Source organism: Alexandromys fortis, unplaced genomic scaffold, assembly GCF_014885135.2.
Source record: "Alexandromys fortis isolate MF-2015 unplaced genomic scaffold, M_Fortis_MF-2015_v1.1 scaffold_1, whole genome shotgun sequence".
NCBI lineage: Eukaryota > Metazoa > Chordata > Mammalia > Rodentia > Cricetidae > Alexandromys > Alexandromys fortis.
The window spans coordinates 11,706,404-11,724,473 of record NW_026067927.1 but is presented as its reverse complement, the minus strand read 5'-3'; the positions used below and the strand labels follow the sequence as shown (position 1 = coordinate 11,724,473).

The 18,070-nt window shown below is 44.1% G+C and overlaps 1 protein-coding gene across 3 annotated transcripts in view; it reads right to left on the bottom strand.

Annotated features, from left to right (window-relative positions):
- The window catches only part of LOC126502563 (liver carboxylesterase), a 133,701-nt gene that overhangs the window by 14,970 nt on the left and 100,661 nt on the right, over nucleotides 1-18,070 (bottom strand). Inside the window, exons 1-4 of one of the 3 annotated variants that reach the window (XM_050143676.1) lie at nucleotides 3,233-3,396; nucleotides 2,487-2,691; nucleotides 805-943; nucleotides 6-139 (exon numbers count right to left, since the gene is read on the bottom strand). The exons of 1 other annotated variant lie outside the window; for it this stretch is intronic. In XM_050143676.1, the coding sequence (XP_049999633.1) occupies nucleotides 6-139; nucleotides 805-943; nucleotides 2,487-2,691; nucleotides 3,233-3,308 (554 nt within the window). In that variant the 5' untranslated portion in view covers nucleotides 3,309-3,396. Of the gene's footprint in view, nucleotides 1-5; nucleotides 140-804; nucleotides 944-2,486; nucleotides 2,692-3,232; nucleotides 3,397-18,070 lie in introns of those variants that run through there. One more of the 3 variants, XM_050143674.1, reaches the window with a different exon arrangement.

Genomic DNA, 18,070 nt, shown 5'->3' with positions numbered 1-18,070 from the left:
CTTACCTGAAGAAGCCGAGGATACCCAAGCGATACTGGATAGCAACCATTATTATATCCTCAGTAGCAGCCAGTATGGATCCATCAGTCATGGAAGCCATTCCCATAACAAGTGCACCACCATGAATCCATACCATCACCTGGAGACATCAACACAAATCTCAGGAAGCACAACCAGCCCATGGTCAATTGGACTACATACTAGATTATCAATTGCTTTGCCTCTGTGAAGGTCATTTTACACACAGATCTCCTCAGGATTTTGGGACATGGTCCACACAGATATGGTACTCTAGGCCAAAAGCATGTTACCATTCCCAATTCCCCATCAGGAAATCTTAGCTTGAATCAATGGCTTTACGTCACAAGTAATGAGATCATCACTCTCAAACTCATCAAAGTGGAGCAAACAGGGGTGTCTCCATGTGTGACTTTCCTGATTGCTAATCAGAAGGGACATCAGATCCCACTGGCAAAAAAGATTATCTGCAGCTAGGAATTTTGATGATGTCAATATTCAGCCCTTGATCACCCTCATGAGTGGATCTACCAGGTTCAAGTTGGTAGGAAAATTTCTAGTTTAATCAAAGACATAGAGCCTCTTATCTCTCAGAGCCCAAGAGCTCTGAGTCCCACACCCAGGGGTAAGCAGCTCAGCATGGCTGGGATCACCTTCCTGATCCCAATAAGTTAAGACTACCTATCAGAGTATAAACTAGAGTACAGTTCAGAATTACTTTTTCCCTTCCAATCCTCCAGAGAAAGAAACATCCTCCTCCCCAGCTGATGATATCCTGACACTCACAGGCAGGTTAGAGCCCTCATGGGCATGGGCTGGTGTGTAGATGTTGAGATACAGGCAGTCCTCGGACATAGAAATGGGATGCACGATCAGATTCATCTCCTCAGCGCCCTCTAGAGTCATTATATCAGTCTGCAGACACCTGGAGAACATGGCAAACAGTCCAAGATATATGATACAAACTCAAAAATCATAGTCTGAATTTTCAGCTACTGCTTTCCATGATTTCCTGCTAACATCTGACCCCTCTCTGAAGTCCCTTTCTACCAAGGTAAAGGCCACTAGCCCTGTGGGAATGGGGATGGAGGAGTACTTTTAGAGAGGGCTCTGATTGGGTAGTAACGCCCCGAGGGCTAGAATATGGGGACTGCTGCCATCCTCTATGAGATGGTCGCCTTCCTGTACTGACTTTCATCCCTTCTGTGCTATTTAAACCCTGGTGTGGGGGTTGGTTTTGACTGTTGACTGACACAATGTGGAATCACCTGGGAAAAGAATCCTAATGAGGAATTTTCTAGATCAGCCGTTCTCAATTTGACTAATGCTATGAGACATTAATAGAGCTCCTCATTTTGTGACCAACCATACACTCTCTTGTTGCTACTTCATAAGTGTAATTTTGCTACTGTTATGAACAGTAATGTGAGCTGGGCGTTGGTGGCACATGCCTTTAATCCCAGCACTCAGGAGACAGAGGCAGGCGGATCTCTGTGAGTTCGAGACCAGCCTGGTCTACAGAGCAAGTTCCAGGACAGGCTCCAAAGCCACAGAGAAACCCTGTCTCAAAAAAACAAAAACAAAAACAAACAAAAAAACCTCCTTTGAACAGTAATGTGAATATCTGTTATACAGGATATTTGATATGCAAACCCTTGTGAGGGTTGCAACCGACAGGATGAGAACCGCTTGTCTAGATCCTGTTTGCCTGTGGGAAGGCCCATTGCAAATTATCTGATTACATTGATTGACAGAGAAACACCTGCCCATTGTAGGCGGCACCAGTGCCTGGGAAGGGGCTTCAGAATTGTTTAGGAGTCAGGAGAGTGAACGACGCATTAGCAGTCATGCATGTGACCTATAGGCTCAGTTTCTGGTTAGCGATGGGACGTGATTGGTTCTCTTAAACTTCTGCCCTGTGGTTTCCACCTGTAACCGATTATGACCTGGAATTGTGACCCATAGTAATATCTTCCCTCTCTGCATTGTTTATGTCAGCGTCCTCTATCACAGCAACACAAAACAAACTAAGATACTTGGGTGTTGGGGCTGTGCCTACACTGGAGCTATAGGGATGAATGGACAACACCACAGGGTAGTAAGACATTCTCCATCTCACTCCAGACTCTCACGGTCCCGCCTTCTTCCACATTGTCTCAAGTTAAAAGCATGTGTAATTGTTCGTTAGCTAATGGCACCTAGAAAACAGATGGTCACAGTGACCGTGAAGAATGGCCTTAGTCTCTGTTCCTCACTGCAGAACCTGCAGCTAAGTCCCTAAAGGCATCAAGCTCTGACCCAGGATCCTGGCACCATTGTTCCTCTCTAATCCTTAGCACATTCCTCTGAAAACTGCATGGGAGATGCCCTCAGGACAGACAGAACACTGCTATAGAGCTGAGACGGAGGAAGCACAGCAGTGTGGCCTAGAGCTCAGGCCTAAAGTCCCCTTGGGCCCCAAAACTTACATGGCTGGAAAGGAGGTCCCATCTCTCACACCACTCCATGGCTCAGGGGGCTCTGGGGGTGCAAAACGCAGTGGTCCAACAGGTGGCTTGGCAAAGGGAATCCCCAGGAAGGTGTGAACACCAAGTTCACCGTCTTTCACATGGACGAGGCTTCCTCTCACCTGCCCTGTGTGTGTGTTCCTGATGGGGCTGGCTGAGTCCTGGCCTGTAGGTGAAGAGAAGCCATCAGTTGTCACCACACACCTCGTTGTCACAGAGTTCCACCACGGGGCAGATAACCTGAGTCCTCTCAGCTCAGCTGTGCGATGTGAAGACGAGGTCGTCTGGATTACCTATGTTACTGTTGCTGGAAAGCGTGACTGTTGGCCCTCTTGGAAACTGACAGGTCACTTCTCTAGTCGTCAAGCTGTCAGGCTGAGAGCCTCTTGGCATCATGAAGGAATTATTATCCTTACCCACACTGCCACTAGGAGTTCCGACCACAACCACGCACAGAGGAGGGACATGTCTCTCCCGCTCTTCTGCCCCTGCTGGCTCCACAGTACATGGTAACTTTACACGTCTCTGACTCTTCCTGTGCCACAGGGCCCATCCTGTGAGCTTTGGTGTGGGCATTAGAGGGGGCACAAATCCACACTTTCATCTGTCGTCTCCACAGCTCCTCCCTCCCTGGTGCCTTCCCTCCCACGAGCTCAGCCTCCGACTCTGCAGAACTGGGCAGCTCTGACCCTGGTCCCTCTGCTCACCATGCACGTGGAGGAGGAGAAGCAGGAGCCCACAGGCCACAGCAGACAGCCAGCCAGGAAGTCTACCGAGTGGCATATTGAATGCCAGGGCTAACTCTGTGCTGCTACAAGACGACAGTCTCACGACAGCAGGAAGCAGAGAAGGTAGGACTTGCCTAGGCAGGAAATTTATACCTTTCTTAGGGCAGGTGCAAAGTTCTTATTGCAGCAGAACTGATAAGGCAGAAACCACTGGGAGCCAATCACCAGCAGGCAGGAAAAAGTAACTCTGCAGTTTCTCCTCCTTCTCTGGACTCTGAGAGAGATGGAGCATAGCATCTGAAGTCCTTCTGGAATCAGGATCCCTGACATGAACTTGGAGTCACCATGATCTCTGGCCCTTTAACCCAATGTGGCATGAGAGTGAAGACCCCAACAACACACACACAGATACACAGACACACAGTTGTCACACAGTTGTCACACACACACACACACAAACACACAACCTCGTTTGTACCAGCACTGACATGAGAGCTGCTGGGAGAAGCACAGCGGCGACTGCACACAAAGTCCTGGCCTGCTGTGCTGGGGATCAGGAAATGAGGGCATGACAGAAAGTCACCTAAGAAACCTAAAATACCCACAGGCTCTCAGTCTGGACATTGGGTGAGGATAAGCGTTTGGACACCATGGGTTTGTTGACTCTTCTTTACCTCAGAAAATGTCCTGCTTTGGATGCTGTGCAGTCTTAAGCAGCCCTGATCCTCTCTGCCTGGGAGTGCAGGGAGGGGTCCAGTAGACCCTCCTCCTCCTGCTGTGTGTGTCATCTCTACAGCTCCACCTCCCTGACACCTCCCCTCCCACAGCACCACATTCAACACAGCAGAGTCTGGCAGACCTGATGAGTTGCAACAAGAAAAGTTAAAAGCCCCAAATCAGCCAAGAGTCATTGGTGAGAATCAAATTAGGTGAACAAATTTCTTCTTTTTCAGCTTTTTGCTTTGTTTTGATTTTTGTGACAGAGTATTGTATGTAGTCCAGCCTAGCCTGCTATCTCAGCTTCCCAGGTTCTGGGTTTATGGCGTATCACCTATAAAACATGCAGCTAATACACCCTTCTAAGTAATCTTGGGCATTGTCTGTAAGCCTCCGCTACTTTGACGTTCCCATGGGCGACACAGGTCAAGGATGAGACAGAAGAGGACAGGCACACTCTGTCTCTCTTACAGTTGTCACAGACACTGAGCCCAGGAATCCAGATGAAGAATACTCCAAACAGCAGCCATGAGTGAGGCAGGTAGACCTTCCTGCATGGAGAACTCTGGTGACCTCCCAGAGCCTGGTGACCCACAGCAGGGGTCACAGGTGAGGTGAGTTCAGTGGCTCTGACAGGGGTGGCTCAACAAAGTTTACACTATGAGATTGCAGAATCCCAGGAGGAGGTCAGTGGGTCCACAATAGGAGAGTGTATGACTGCACACACCATGGGCATGAAGCCATTTTGGCTCAAATCCTGATAAGAGCCTGAGAATTTCTGCTAGGCCCAGAGCACACATGCCCTTTGCTCTGGAAGCCAACCTGCCTTTGCCTCAAGATAGGTGCATGGTTAAAAGAGCCCAGGGACCACTAAGGTCAACTGAGGCCCGTAGGGCACTTCTATATGCCTAATAACTCTAAACTAGTCAAAGGATGGCAGGCCACTGTCCTGTCCTAGGTCACACACTCACATATCACACTCTATATTATCATTATCCAAAAGTCCGGGAGCAGCTACAGATACAAAAGCACCTAGGAAAAGATCCCTCTGCTCCTTTATCCCCTGATCTGCAGGTCCAACACAACTTAGATCCCATACTTCTGGGCTGGGTCCTCAGTATAGGCCACCTCCTCCTGTATCAGTGAAGTTTTTCTTGGGAGAAGGCTCCTCTGTGGGCTTTGGGAGGCACACCTGAAGTCAGTTTAAGTAAGGTTCCCCTTAAGAGTCTCCCCTGAATGAGAATGAGAAGCAGGAGCCCTTAGGCCACAGCATTTAAGCAGTTAGGAAGTTAATCTGGTTGGCATGATGCCCTCCCAGTCTGTGCTACAGTGGGGTGCACAGTGTGTCATTGACAGCAAACAGAATATGGGGACCTTGCTCAGACGGGAATTTGGATCCAAAGTGGAATAGGAGGAAAGCTTCCTGGGACAGGGAAAGGTCTGAACTGAACTGGCAAAGTAGAGGTTACAAGAGTCAGTTGTAGCAGATAGAACCAAGCCAGGTCATCTTCATCTTCTATGGAAGGCACTGCAGGGCTCCCAAGGTCCTTCTAGGACACCAGCACCCCTCTCTTTAACCTGGAGTCACCACATTCACAGTCCTTCCAGCAACAAGGCCAGGGCAGGTGTTGGGGTGGAGAGGAGGCTGCAGAGAGCTGTAACTGGAAATATCAGGAGGGCGTCTCTGGTAGACGATGCTGAGGACGTCATAGGCGGAGGATGGGGTGCGGCTCTGGGAAAGGTGACATGGATCAAAGAGAACTGCATGAGCATGCCCGCCACCCCGAAAACTGCTCCCTGCTTTCAGGACTTAGAATTACCTGATTTCACATTCAGGGTCCCTCATCCCTTGCAGTCGTGATTTTAAGTCGACACATCACCCTCCCTGCTCCAACATAGCTGTTCCATTGAAACACACTGCCTACCTGGCACCTCTGAAGGACCTACCCCCTACCCACTCCACCTCCATACTGCCTTACTCTCATGGCCAACTCTACAGAGATGAAGTTCACAATCATTTATACACTCAAGAAACATTTAATGGGGACATACTTGTTGTGGTTTCTGACACTAACGAGGCTTTCAGAGCTTATAATACATGTCTATGGGTAGGAGTTTCAGAATCACATAGAATCAGCCTCTTTTTAAACCAGTGGTAATAAAACATATTCACAGCATACAGAGAGACATCTCACATTATTTCCCCTTTTCTGTCTAATCAGAAAGGAAGGTTTTAACTTTAACATAGTAAAATTAAATGTAACAAAATGGTTATCAAGAAAAGATTACAAATACAATATTTAGTCTATTTGTACTTGACAAAATTAAATACTCTATCATCTCTCCTATCTTTGTGAGTCTAAAGTTTCACATCTAACTTATATTTTACCAGAACTAAGAAAAACTGCAGTTATAGCTATCTAGTCTTCAAGTCCATCGAGGTCTCCAGAAAGATATAAAATCTCAGAAAATGTATTGTAAGCAACTTCCAAAACTCTATAAATGACAGAACCACATGGCTGCCTGGATAGTCACACAAAGTTCTTCTGTAATGTTGGGGCATCCATCTTCAGCCTACAGGCCCATAGTACCTGGAAGACTTTTAGATGAAGCAGGAAGTTTGAAAGACTGTCCCACCTATATTGGCAATTTGTCAGCCATTTTCCTCTGTGTACTGCAGAATGTCTGGCAGTTTCTTATGCGAAGCAGGAACCCTGAAGGAGCATCTTGCCTTGTTTTGACAAAGTTCAACTGTCATTTTCTTAAGTAACCTTCATGTTCAGTTTATACAGCATACAGTCAAGCAGTCCAGGTAAGAGCAGTTCCTTGACTACATGGAGAACCTTGCCACACTGAAAGCAAACTCCATAAGGAGTTTAACAAGACCAAGGATGGGGAGCTCAGATTTGTGGGTCCCAGGTGAGCAGGATAGCATCCAGACCTGACTCACATCTTCACCAGATCTTTGATACCAGGCACCTGAAAACACTGACCTCAGTAAATCCTTATGTTTACTGTAAAAGAGTCCAGAGGAGGAAACATGTTATTTACTGTGTCTTGTCTAAGCTGCTCATCTGGGAATGCCAGGGTTAGTGTTGAATAAAAGGCCAATGCTCTAGCCTGGAGCTCACCAATAAACTGTGATTCCAGATAACTTTGGAGCAAGGTTTCTTTTCACTGAAGGTTAGGTGAGAAAGCTCCATGTGAGAAATCATTATGCCAACGTGTGTCCTCACTCCCAGGTTCCCATGCTCCTGTCTACTTCTATGGTGTCTATTGTTATATCTCCTTTTTCATTTCTAGTTTCATTAATTTGGATATATTCTCTCTCTGTCTTTCGGATTTTTTTGAATAAGGGTTTGTCAACCTTACTGATTTTTTCCCCAAGAACCAACTCTTTGTTTAGTTGATTCTTTGTAATGTTTCTATATTATTTATTGGAGCTCTAAGTTTGATTACTTCTTGCCATCTACTCCTACTCAATGTGATTTTTCTTTTTGTTTTAGTAGAGCTTTCGAGCATGCTGCTGAGTTACTAGTGTGAGATCTATTCTTTTTTTTGTGTGTGTAGGTACTTAGTACTATAAAGTTGCCTTCAATATGTCCTGTAAGTTTGGATGTGTGTATTTATTTTCATTCAATCTTAGAAAGTCCATTTCTTTGTAAATTCTGTCATGACCCATTTTTCCATTAAGTAGAGAGTTGTTCATTTTCCATGAATTTCTGCAGTTTCTGTTGTTGGTGATATCTGGATTTAATCCATAGCAGATAGATAGGATTTAGGGTGTTTTTTTTTTTCCAATTTCTTTGTATTTTCTTAGATTGCTTTGTGTACCAGTATACAGTCAGTTTTGGAGAAACTTCCATGAGATGCTGAGGATGTCAAGGGACACAATCCATACCCCTCTGCCTTACACAGGTTGAGTTCTCTTTGGCAAAATTGTACCTAATGGTCCCTATTGTCTTTTGCATCTTGTGAAGGGCGGATGGCTCCTCTGGCTGTCACTTCTCAGCATGGAGAAGTGGGAACAGTGTCAAACTGGCCATAATACAGTGTGCACTGAGATTTCTCAGGGCATACACACTAAGTCGGGGATGTTGAAAATTTTCTTCTCCCTTACTGGAAGAATAAACCAGTCCACCCCTGCATAATTCTTGCACTGTTACTATCCAAGATGTCTACATGTGAACAGATGGATGCAGACGCTCTGGTTACTGCTGGACGGCAAGAGGGAAGAGGAGAGAGGAGACTCTTTCTGATATTGAATAGTGGCTTTGTGAAGAAGGGGAGCAATGGGTATGGAGTTCAAAGGCTTTACTATTCTGAACCAATTAACTCATCTCTGTGACCTTTTGTCCTTAGAGTCTTCAAAGCAAATTAAAAACCAAAACCAACAACGTTAAGTGTGAAATCTCTTGAGATGGGTGTGAGCATCACAGGATGAATTAATACGTGTGGGTGAGGCATTAACTTTGGGGACATCAGAAAATGCCTGGGACCCAAACTTATTCCCTCACCTTGAACGGCCTCAGGTCTTCAAGGCCATCCCTGAGTTTGGTGAACTACTGATAGAGGAGTCCGTGAGAGGCACTGAAGACCCCCTGATCCCCCAACTGCAGTTCTTGAGATGATGGCTCAAGAGCTCTGCCCTGCAAGAAACATATGTCAAGGTGTGTAAAGAATCTTGAGGAAGCATGGGATTAGGTGTTTATTGCTGTACAGCTCTAAAGCTATGAGGTAAGAATTCAAGTTCTTTCCACCCCAGCATGAACTCCCTCCCCTGTACCCACCTAAGATGAGCACAGGAACAAGCAAAGGGGCTGATGGGAATGCTTTACATTGTGTATTTCTTTAAAAAAGGGTTTCGATATGTTGGACTGATTGTCCTAAAAAATTCACTTCATGTCCAAAACACAGTCCTCTTGTCTGGGGGCTTGAGATTACAGTTGTGTGCAACTACTCCCTGACCTGGGAAAACTGGTACCAGTTCTTCCTTCATTTGTTGTTTTAAACCAATAGAACATCATCATCCAGCCGGGCGGTGGTGGCGCACGCCTTTAATCCCAGCACTTGGGAGGCAGAGGCAGGTGGATCTCTGTGAGTTCGAGACCAGCCTGGTCTACAGAGCTAGTTCCAGGATAGGCTCCAAAACCATAGAGAAACCCTGTCTCAAAAAAAAAAAAAAAAAAAAAAGAACATCATCATCCAAGTGATGATCCTCGCAATGTCCTCTCTGACCACCAGGAGGCAGGAGAGCCATGAGAATACTATTTGCCTGGCCTCTACAGCTCAGCAGATGAGCTGCGCCTGGTACTTCCACACCTGAGGGCAATACCGAGCTCCTGCTGTATACACATCTCTGTGAGGTGTGCACTTCTGCTGATGTACAGAACACTTTGCTAAGGCTGTTTTAGACACTATGTAACCCTCTTACCATCAAATGATTTCTATACAAACAAATTAACCTTTCACTGGAGTAACTTGGTAAACTTGCATAAGAGGATGAGGTGAGCAACAATCCACACTTGAAAGATGAAAATAATTCTTTCACTGGAAAAATTTAGCTCATGATCTTTTATGTTAATCCTTGCCTGGTCTCTGCTCCCTGCAACTCCTTGACTGCTTTGTGGTGGAACAGTTTGAAAACTCCATAGAATTTTAAAGCTTCAGGACCCTGGATATCCTATCATGAAAAAAGAAATCATTTGTAATCGGTACAAGTTATTCAAGTGTGTTGTCCCATGGTTCACAGTGTCTCCCACATATGCAGGCAACACATCTTACCCACTACCCAGTTCAGGCACACCCGAGTGACCCAATTTAGATTACTTTTAGTCAAGCTCATATATATTTCAAACATAGGTTTTTTTATATCAATATTTTGTTCCCACTTGGCTAAGGATCTGAGAGCAGAATTACTAAATCATATAACACAGGTGTGTTCAAATTTTTTGTTTTGTGCTGCGGGAGCTCCTTCCACTCCTTCAGCCTGCTCGGGTGTGGGCTCTTTTGCTTTAAAAAGCAGCGATAACCCTGCTCTCGCTGTCTTGCTTCCAGCTCCCGCTTCCAGCTGCTAGACTCTTCCTGGTTGCGCCAAGGGCTGTTGTCTAGGACAGTGATCTGTAAGTTTTTTTCCCCTTAAATAAATAACTCTTTTATTAATCATAATTCCAAACTGGTGTGGAATTGTTTTGTGAATTATGCCTGCAAGATGTGTTGCCGGCATATGTGGAATGACAGTGTTAACCTGGGGAAACACAACTACATCTGGCGCCCAACGTTTGGTCTTAGAATTCCCTGCTCAGTTACCTGCCACCAGCTTGGACTGTGCCCAGCTTGGCAGAAGCCCTCCCTCAGCCAGCCACAGACTGTGCATGGAGCCAGCGGTTCAATATAGAAGCTCACACAGCAGCCTTTCTTGCTACGGATCAGGGGCAATTCTTTATATTTTCTCTTTACACGCCTTAGATTGGCTTCAAGTCCCCATGCACCTTATCATTTGCCTCCTGCCAAGGGCGCACTGCAGAAATCTGGGTGAGACGCGGGCTTCCCTGGTCTGAGCCAGCTGTTCCACGGCTTTCTAATGGTTTGTTTGCATTTGCCTGTTCCACTGCTCTAGAGACATCTGCAGAGCAGACAGTCCGTGATATATCTTCCAGCGTTTCACTCTAAAATCAGATTTCAGACTGGCCACGTAAACTCATGTGCATCACTATGCCCCACTGGGTTAGTTTTATAGGTGGCCTGCGACACCTACTGGCAGGTAGTGGTTATTGCACCTAATCCAGCTAATTAAACCACCACAGGTAAGATTTAATATCCTAAATATAGATCATAAGTTGCTAATTTAAAAGGACAATATGTTAGACAACCTAATCGTCCAAGGTTTAAATAGCCTCTTTACTCACAGCATGTGCAAGGTTTTACAAGACTTATATGATGTCCCTTCTACATCATTAATCTAAATTCTGGGGATTAGTTTTGTACTCAATATTTTTTTCTTAAAAAAAAAATGTTTGACACTAGGGCTAAGAATGAGGCGTTTTTTAGAAATGGTGCAGTCTTTACACACTGAAACCATGTTTCTCAAGAAAGAGTTTGGAAATCTGAAGAAGCATATGACTTCATTTAACAGAAGATTAAGCACTCTGGAGAAGGAAACAGATCATTTGGCAATAAAACCCAATCAATGATAGTGTGTGTTGAAACATTATTTGAGATAATTCACACTGTTGAATGTATTAATCGGACTCGGTCAAAGGGGTATGACAGATTGACTAATAGAATGTCTCTACAGGAAGGTAATGTGTATGCTATAAAGATTATGTCCAAGGATAAGACATTATCACTACTAGACAGACTTCATACCTTGGAATCTTCAATGAGGGCATTAGAGCAGAACACTGGACAGGAAATCCAGACATTACAAAAGGCAATGGTAAACAGATTTGAACAAATTGAGGAAATTATCGAATTTGATGACCAGGAACAAAAGGAACAAAGGCAAAAATTAACCTCGTCAGTACATAAAAATCTCCAGGATAGATTCTCCAGAGTTCTGCCCAGTAATAACAACAGAAAAATTATCTGGCCCCAAGTACTCTAAGGTTGTCAAAGAATATACATGGGAGCCCATACATATGACTAATCTAAAGGAAATTAAACAAGCAATTGTAGCTTACAGACTACATTCATCCTTTGTTAGGGAGATGGTCAAAACCTGGGCTTTCAGTAACAAAGCAACACCTCAAGATTGGGCTCAGTTATTCTCAGCAGTCCTAGAAAGTGGACAGCAATTACTTTGGAGGTGCTTTTTTTAAAGAGGAGGCAAGAATTTTAGCGTAGTGATAAAGACTTGAATAGTCCCAGAGAATTAACACCTGAAGTAGAAAAGGAATTGATGATTGTTGACGAGAAATTACAGGAGGCACGTGTGGATAGGGCGAATCCAAATATTAATCTTATTCTAGCCATATTGCCTTCCAGAATTTCTCCCATAGGAATTTTTTTCTCTTTTTTTTTCTTTTTCTTTTTTAAAGTTGTGCACCACCACCACCGCCTGGTTCAGGCTGCTTTCTTATTTTTTGCTGGCATGTTTGTCTGATCTTGGCGTTACAGACAGTTGTTAGCCGCCATGTGGGTGCTAGGAACTGAACTCAGATCCTCTGGAAGAACAGTCAGTGCTCTCAACCACTGAGCCATCTCTCCAGCCCCTCCCATAGGAATTTTAATGCATTGAGAACCATTGGTTTAGAGGGTTGGGACAGAGTTTTCTAGAAGGCACCTGAATCTGCATCCAATGTCTGGTACGTCTTCTCCCACGCCCAGGATTCGCGGATCTAGGAGTCAAGGACAGGTAAGGGACTGGTGCCACTCACAGGCACCTGTAAATGACACACTAGCAAAGGTTTTACTTCCTGTTTCCATGACCTGGAAGCTTTAGTTCCAGAGTTGAGCAAGTTTCTGCCAGGACACACAACAAACATTCCACTGAACTAGACCCTATGACTTTCCCTTGGTCTATTTGAGTGCCTGATGCCTTCAGTCAACAGTCTATGAATACAATGTTAGTGAGAATGGTTGGCCAGACTATCAAAGGGAAATTAGACGGCTTCTCCATAACCGAGGTAAGAAAGAGCATGACTGGAGTTTGAGAGATACTTTAAGGCATTCCTTGGTGATACCATGTCCTGTTATTAAGGTCAATGGGAAACTATAACAGCCCAACACAGGCAGAATTATAAATGGTCCAGCTACTTCATGAATGAAGGTATGAGTTGCCCTCCATGCAAAGTACCAAGACCTGTTTAGGTACATACAAAAGAGGAGAAGCTACAAAATGTGGTAGAAGAGAAGTATAAATATGAGATGTGGTGGTTTGAGTAAAAATGCCGTCCCATGGACACATAGAGCGCGGCACTGTTAGGAGGTATGGCCTTGTTTGAATGGGTGTGGCTTTGTTAGAGGAAGTGTGTCACGGGGTGGGCTTTCAGGTCTCCAATGCTCAAGCCTGGCCAGAGTGTCTTCATCTCTTTCTGCTGCCTTCAGATCCAGGTGCAGGACTCTCAGCTCCTTCTCCAGCACCACGTCTGCCTGCACACTGTCATGCTTGCCACCATGCTCCCCACTGTGACAATAATGGACTAGGCCTCTGAAACTGTAACCCAGTCTCTATTCAATGTTTTCCTTTGTAAGAGCTGCAGTGATGGTGGTGTCTTCCCACAGCATTAGAAACCCTAACTAAGACAGTTGCTTTGAAGTCATTTTCCCCACCCATTGCCAAGCTCTCCACGCCACTCTACCTCGAACCCCTGGCATGGCTTGTGGGTGAAATTAGTCCCCCAGTCCTGACCAGTCTTACCTCGAAAGGCAGTGTTCTGATGTCCCTGGGGCATGCCAGGCAGGACTGGGTAGCCTCATGGAGATTTATGAGAAGGGGCAAATCTTCAATTAATTGTGAGCATAGATTAGGGGCAGTGGCCCCTATGGAATTGGTTATGGAGGGTTGTTAAAATGGTAAATCCTTTCCAGGTAAAATTATTTTCCACCCTTAACAAACCAACCGTGATATGGGGTTGCTCCCTCTTTGGATAATTTTTCTTTTTTTCTCAGAAGAGAAAGGAGGAGGTAGATGGGCAAGGCAAAAAGGATCAAAGAGAGGTTTATGATTGGGAATTTAGTTCCCCTGTCAACCTTAGGATTTTCTAGACTAATAATGACGGAATTAAATTATTGGTGCCCCAGGAATGGAGGATATTGGCACACTGGGAACAAAAGGTAGCCTGCAACAACTTCAAAAGATGGGTGGTGGTAGCACACACCTTTAATCCTGGCACTTGGGAAGCAGAGGCAGAAGGCTCTTTTTGAATTTGAAGCCAGCCTAGTTTACAGAGCAAGTTCCAGGACAGCCAGGGATCTACAATGAGACCTGTCTCTGAAAAAAAGGGGAAAAAAAGAAGAAGAAAGAAAGAAAAAAAAAAGAAAAAAATCAAGGTGCAATTAATTCTTGACGAGTCCTTGATAGTTAGGACTCCTCTCCTTCCATATGGGAATGCATGGTATGGAAGATGTGTTTGGTGTCTGTGTAGATATTTCCAACAGATCCTTAGTCAAGGTTAGTGTGCTCTAGCTAATACAGTAAGTTCAGCTTGTTATGACATGATCCCTGGAGGAGGGACCCTATTCAGTAGCTTAGTTAGAGGTGGCTGTTGTCCCGTTTGTGTGACTTCCTGAGTCCAGGAACACACAAAGTGCATCATACATGCATATAGGTAAAACCTTAGAGATAAAATTTAAAAATTAAAATGAAAACATTTAAAAATGGAAAGCAGACTATTGGGAGGAAAGGGATCATTGATGTGAGTAGAAAGAAGGCAAGAGAAGATATTGGGGAGAATGTGATTATAAACATGACAGACATGTACAAAGTGTCATAATAAAACATTAGTGAGTTATATTTATTTTTATGAAGAAGGGGAATGAGGAAAGCCACATGGGCCTATTCATACACAGTGTAATCATGTGTTATTAGACAATTTGGTCATGATTTTATAGAACCATAAAAAGTTAATAATTTGATTGACTACAAAGATGCTTAGTGTTATATATTTACTTTTATGATATCTGTTTATGAACAGAAAAGCGATTTGTGAGATCATTAATTTTATGGCATATAAAATCTCAACAATAACCATAAAAAACTGTAATAAAAAACAAATAAGTGGTCAGAGTTACAGTGAGTCTAACTGAAACAGTCATGGCTTCACCGGGATAGGTATGTATAAACTTAAGGTCACCAATGTAACAGATGATAAACGGGACAAAAAAGATATCAGAGAAACATCACCCTTCACAATAGCCACAAATAATTTGGGGTAATGCTATCCAAACAAATAAAAGACCTATATGACAAGTATTTTAAAACTTTGGAGAAAGAAATTAAAGAAGACAGCAGAAAATGGAAAGATCTCCCATGCTCTTGAGTAGGTAGAATTAACCTATTAAAAATGGCAATCTTACCAAAAGCAATCTTTTGCATTGAATAGATTCAATGCACTGCCCATCAAAATTCTATCAAAATTCTTCACGGATCTTGGAAGAATAATACTCAACTTCATATGTGAAACAAAAATCTCAGGATAGCCAAAACAGTCCTGGACAACAAAAGAACTTATGGAGGCATCATAGTCCCGAACTTCAAACTATAAAGCTTCAGTAATGAAAACAGACAGGAGTACAAATGGAATATAATCCAAGAACTGGATTTCAATCTACCTACCTACAAAACGCTGATTTTGACAAAGAAACTAACAATAGAAAATGGAAAATAGAAAGGATATTCAAAAATGGTGCTGGTATAACGAGATATCAACATGCAGGAGAATTCAAATAGATTCATATTTATAGCCATGCAAAACTCAAAGTCCAAAGAGATCAAAGGCCTCAACATAAGACCAACCACATTGAACCTCATAGAAGAGAAAGTGGGAAGTGCACTTGAATGCATTGGCATAGAAGACCACTTCTTAAATATAATCCCAGTAAGCACAGTCACTGGGAGCAACAATTAATAAATGGAGACTCTGGAAACTGAAAAACCTCTGTAAAGCAAAGAACACAGTCAACAAGACAAAATGGCAGACTAAAGATTGGGAAAATATCTTCATCAACCCAACATCTGCATAAGACTGATGTCCAAAATATACAAAGAACTCAAGAAATTTGACATAGAAAGAACAAATAATCCAATAAAAAATGAGGTACAGACCTAAACAGAGAACTGTCAACAGCAAAATCTCAATGGTCTAAAAGACACTTAAGAAAATGGTCAACATCCTTAGCCATCAGAGAAATGCAAATCAAAACAACTCTGAGATTCCATCTTACACCATCAGAATGGCCAAGATCAAATACACTGATGACAACTTATGGTGGAGAGGTTGTGGGGTAAGGGGAACACTCCTCCATTGCTGGTGGGAGTGCACATATCTGCTTTGGAAATCAGTATGGCAATTCCTCCAAAAATTAGGAACCAACTATCTCAAGACCCAGCAATACTGTTTTGGGGGTATATACCCAAAAGACACTCAATCATACCACAAGGACATGTGCTCAACTATGTTCATAGTAGCATTCATTGTAATAACCAGAACCTGGAAACCACTGAGATGCTCCTCAACTGAAGAATAGATAAAGAAAATGTGGTACATTTACACAATAGAGAACTATACAGCGGTCAGCGGTGAAAAAAATTTACATCTTGAAATTTGTTTGTAAATGAATGGATCTAGAAAAAACATGTTGAGTGATGTAAACCAAACCCAGAAAGACAAATATATCATGTATTCACTCATAAGTGACTCTTAGACATCAAGCAAAGAAAAAGCAGCCTACAGACCACAACCCCAGAGAGACTAGACAACAAAGAGGACCCTAAGAGAGACATACATGGATATACATAGGAAGCTAACAAGACAGGATCTCCTGAGTAAATTGGGAGTGTGAGGATCTCAGGAGAGGTTAGAAAGGCAGAGGGAAGGAAGAGAGGAGAGTGAAGAAAATATATAGCTCAATAAAAATAGATCATCACTGTAAGGGAGGAGAGACCTGAATGCAGACTTCGTGAATTATGACTCAAGAAAGCAAGAAGCTTGGGAGTGAAGGGTGTGCCGAGAGCACCCTGGGCTTGCTCCTGCTCTTCCTTTATCAAGAGGACAATGCCCGAGTATTCATTCCACTCATCTATGGGAATATGACAGTACACACCTCCTTAGAAAATTAACCATAGCTTCCCATAGCTTTCTGTTCCTTGCTCTCTGTCCCACACCTACATAAGACCTGTGATTCCAAGGACAGTACACATGGTGACCCCAGGTTTAAGGTGATGGTTGCTGGTATCAGAATAATTAATTTCTGAAACTATGCTGTGCCTTCCAATGAAATTATAAAAGGAAGTCACATTGCAGAAGAGCATTTGCCCCACCTTCTGAACCCTGGGTCCTATCAGTTCTGCTTAGTCACAGCTCTCCTGCAATTTTGCCCTGCCCACCAAGCTTCCACCTATAAATCTTAGGGTTCAAATAACTGTCTAGGCAGAGCCCACATATTCTGCTTCCTGCACACAGTGCATCCCATAGCAGCACAGACTCAGGCCTCAGAGCTGATCATGCCGTCCTGCAATCTTCGTGGTTGGCTGATTGCTGGAGCCTGTGCAATTCTGTTAATTGGTGTAACCTGTGGGCTTGTGTTTCTTCTCCGCGCGCATGGTGAGAATCCTTACGTGGGTGGTGGGGGCCAGAGTTGCCAATTTTGGCAGAGGCAGAGGCTGAGGCTGTGGTAGGGAAGGTAGCAAGGGAGGAGGAGCAGGTAGAGATGACAGAGTGGAAAAGTGGCCCCTGTAGCCCAGAGAGTCAGTGATGTCTGAGGACACTCAATAGTACAGCGGGCTACTCTGCCAAGCTCTGGGCATGAAAGTCAGAAGGAAGAATGTTGGGGACAGAGGGCCAGATGGGTCATGTCCCTTTCTGTATAGGGTTGTGCCTGTGGCTGGAGCTCTTACTGACCCACGGGTAATAATAAAATGAATTACACCTTCCTACTAGCATTGAACTCCAAATGGGTCACCCTCTCAGACAGAGGAAGCATCACGATATACTCCAAACAATCCTAGGAAATTTTCCTGGCCCTCGGTCATACAGTTCTCCAGCCCTACAATAGTTGCCCAACTGAGAGGCTCGTGTTCCCTTTTCCATTTTCTGACCTTTGGAAAAGGTACAACTGGGAGTCTGAGGCAAAGGGCATGTGTCTGCCAGAAAGTCTTCAGGTTTATGAATAGGTGAGCCAGGAAGGTACTGTGCCTGGGGTCAGTGTGCAGCCCTGAGGCCTCCTACCAAAAAGTGTTCAAGCCTGAGTCATGCTGACCTCCTGCCAGGCCTCCTCAATCAGATTTACCCTAAGGAGGCCATAAGGACTTCACTGTGACTCTTCCCTGCTGTTGTCCAGGTTCTGAGATGTCCCCAGGGTCTCCTGGATGGGAAGATCTGCCCAACCCACTCTTGGCTTATTTGAACATTCTTCTTTGGATCCTGGGTTCAGAATCAC